At 40.9% G+C, this 2,030-nt stretch overlaps 1 protein-coding gene across 2 annotated transcripts; it reads right to left on the bottom strand.

The window, feature by feature from the left end:
- Nucleotides 1-395: 395 nt before the first annotated feature.
- Nucleotides 396-1,778, bottom strand: LOC134214479 (uncharacterized). 2 transcript variants are annotated; one of them, XM_062693839.1, is made up of 3 exons: nucleotides 1,384-1,778; nucleotides 1,148-1,324; nucleotides 396-845 (listed from the first exon to the last, which is right to left on the bottom strand). In XM_062693839.1, exons 1-3 carry the CDS (start codon nucleotides 1,769-1,771, stop codon nucleotides 454-456), a joined length of 957 nt encoding a protein of 318 aa, XP_062549823.1. In that variant the 5' UTR covers nucleotides 1,772-1,778; the 3' UTR covers nucleotides 396-453. The 2 variants fall into 2 exon arrangements, with proteins under 2 accessions (XP_062549823.1, XP_062549824.1); XM_062693840.1 differs by having other exon boundaries at nucleotides 396-833.
- Between the last annotated feature and the right edge of the window lie 252 nt (nucleotides 1,779-2,030).

Raw genomic sequence — 2,030 nt, 5'->3', positions numbered from 1 at the left:
CATGCTCAATCGTGGTCTTTTATTCGTCGTTCGTAATGATTGGTTTTACAGGTGGCTTATTGGGCCTGCGCGATCCTCCTATCACGCACGAGGGCCGTCGGATCAGGTATGTTTAGTATCCCACCAAACACCACATCCTAGGCATGCCCCACAACTCACAATGGCGTGGGAGGGATCGTCAACCTCTTGGACATAGTCCCTACTGCTCGGATTGGATTGGTTATACATCAATCATCTCTGAATAAAATCCCTTAATGTGAACTACGAATAGAGAGAGAGGAGTGCTTAAATGTTTTGGTACCAAATTTTGGTGTATTGTTAATAACAGAATATCTATCTGTGAAATGTTCTTAATTTTTATTTTATTTTGAATATAATTACGAAAGCATGTCATGAACAGCATCAATACATCAATAATATATTTGATCATTGGAATTGGCCTATCACTTTTTCTTACTTAGGAATTCCAGTGCTTCCTACTTTTCCGTCAACATTAGTGGATGGTTTCTTCTTTTCAAACACATCCTTCTCATGTTGTTTCCCGTTGGCAGAATTACTCAACGGTACGAAAGAAACCGTTTTGGGCATACAACTTCCGGAAACTCCTTGACATTTCGAGCCGTGCTGTACCTTCCTAACTAAACGCTCCGCAGTATCGAAGTCCTCCGAATCCGTAGAAGGTTCGTCGGCATACGCTTCATCTTCGTTTTCCGGTTCTAATTCAGGAATCACTTCAGCATCTGGAGCAGGAGTTGCTCGTTTCCCAGGGTTTTTGTTGCCAGTAGGAAGATCACCGGAGCTCACTTGACCGTGGCCCGATGTAGACTGGATTACTACAGGGAATACTTGCGAAGTAGAAAAGTTATTTGGCAAGCCATGCTTCAGAAAAGGAAGGATGATGTCGATTGACGTACACTATATTTTAGTACAAGTGCAGATGCAGTTAGTTGGAACAGCGGTGGTCGTACTGATAGTGGAAGTTGTAAACGTTATATTCGGAGTTTCTATAGTAATTGGTATAGGAAAATCTAAGAGAAAGTCTCAACTTTAGGGTTCAGTCACATAAATGAATTTATCATGTGCAATAGAATGCGTGACAAATGATTAATCTGATTGAGAAGCTTGTGTAAATATGCGAAGCACCTACCGGATGTAGCACAACAAGGTCGATGTACTTTTGTTACGCGAAAATATTTACTACAGTAGTTTCTCAGCCCGTAGTCGTTCATTGCGAAAACGTGTCTTCCCAAATCTAGTACTGCAGCCTGTAACTGTGGAGGAAAATTTGGCCACTTGCCATATGCTGCGTGATAGCATATGATGTCTAAAAGCAATAGTTTGTTAGTTTCATGAAACATTGATAGTTAAACGAATGTTACTCACATGGTAGCTTCAACAACCCGAAAAACGCTGCCCGTCTATCATTCGGTCCGGGAAACACGAATGTTCCACCATTTCCTTCAGGTACTCCACTAGGTGCTCCGGAATAGAATCCATCCGAAGCTATATGACCATTGCCAGTCAACATTCCACCGAGAGTATATTCGGGTCTAGGAGATATGAAAGTTCCACTCAGCAAGTTCAGCCTAATGAGAACCGAAAATATGCCAATCATATTGGTAACTGCCCATGTGGAAACCAACATGTTGCTGTTTGATTCTTCCAGAACGACGGCTTCCGAAAACTGCGACCACACGACAGGCACCAAAAGCCTTTTATCGAATCTGCAATCAGTTGAAACTATTATTTCCATCTGTTTGCGTGATGGCATAAAGGATAAAAACATGGTGAGTTTGGACGCCGTTGACATGTTGCTGCAATCTAATTGAATGGTAATTTGTGTAATACAGTTAAATCGTGGCGTTAATGGATCTGCCCTATATTTCGGTTTCGGTTGTTGATCTTTTCCAAGAAGTCCCATTTTGGTTTGAGGTTCATTTTCATGTAACATTTTTTCTTCTATTTCTTAGCTGTAAAATATTCTTCAATTAATTACATATTATTCGGCAACTCAGACATACGAAAAACAT

This window comes from Armigeres subalbatus, chromosome 2 (genome assembly GCF_024139115.2).
Source record: "Armigeres subalbatus isolate Guangzhou_Male chromosome 2, GZ_Asu_2, whole genome shotgun sequence".
In the NCBI taxonomy this organism is placed as follows: Eukaryota; Metazoa; Arthropoda; class Insecta; order Diptera; family Culicidae; genus Armigeres; species Armigeres subalbatus.
The sequence above is the reverse complement of the archived record's forward strand: the minus strand, read 5'-3'. Positions and strand labels throughout refer to the sequence as shown.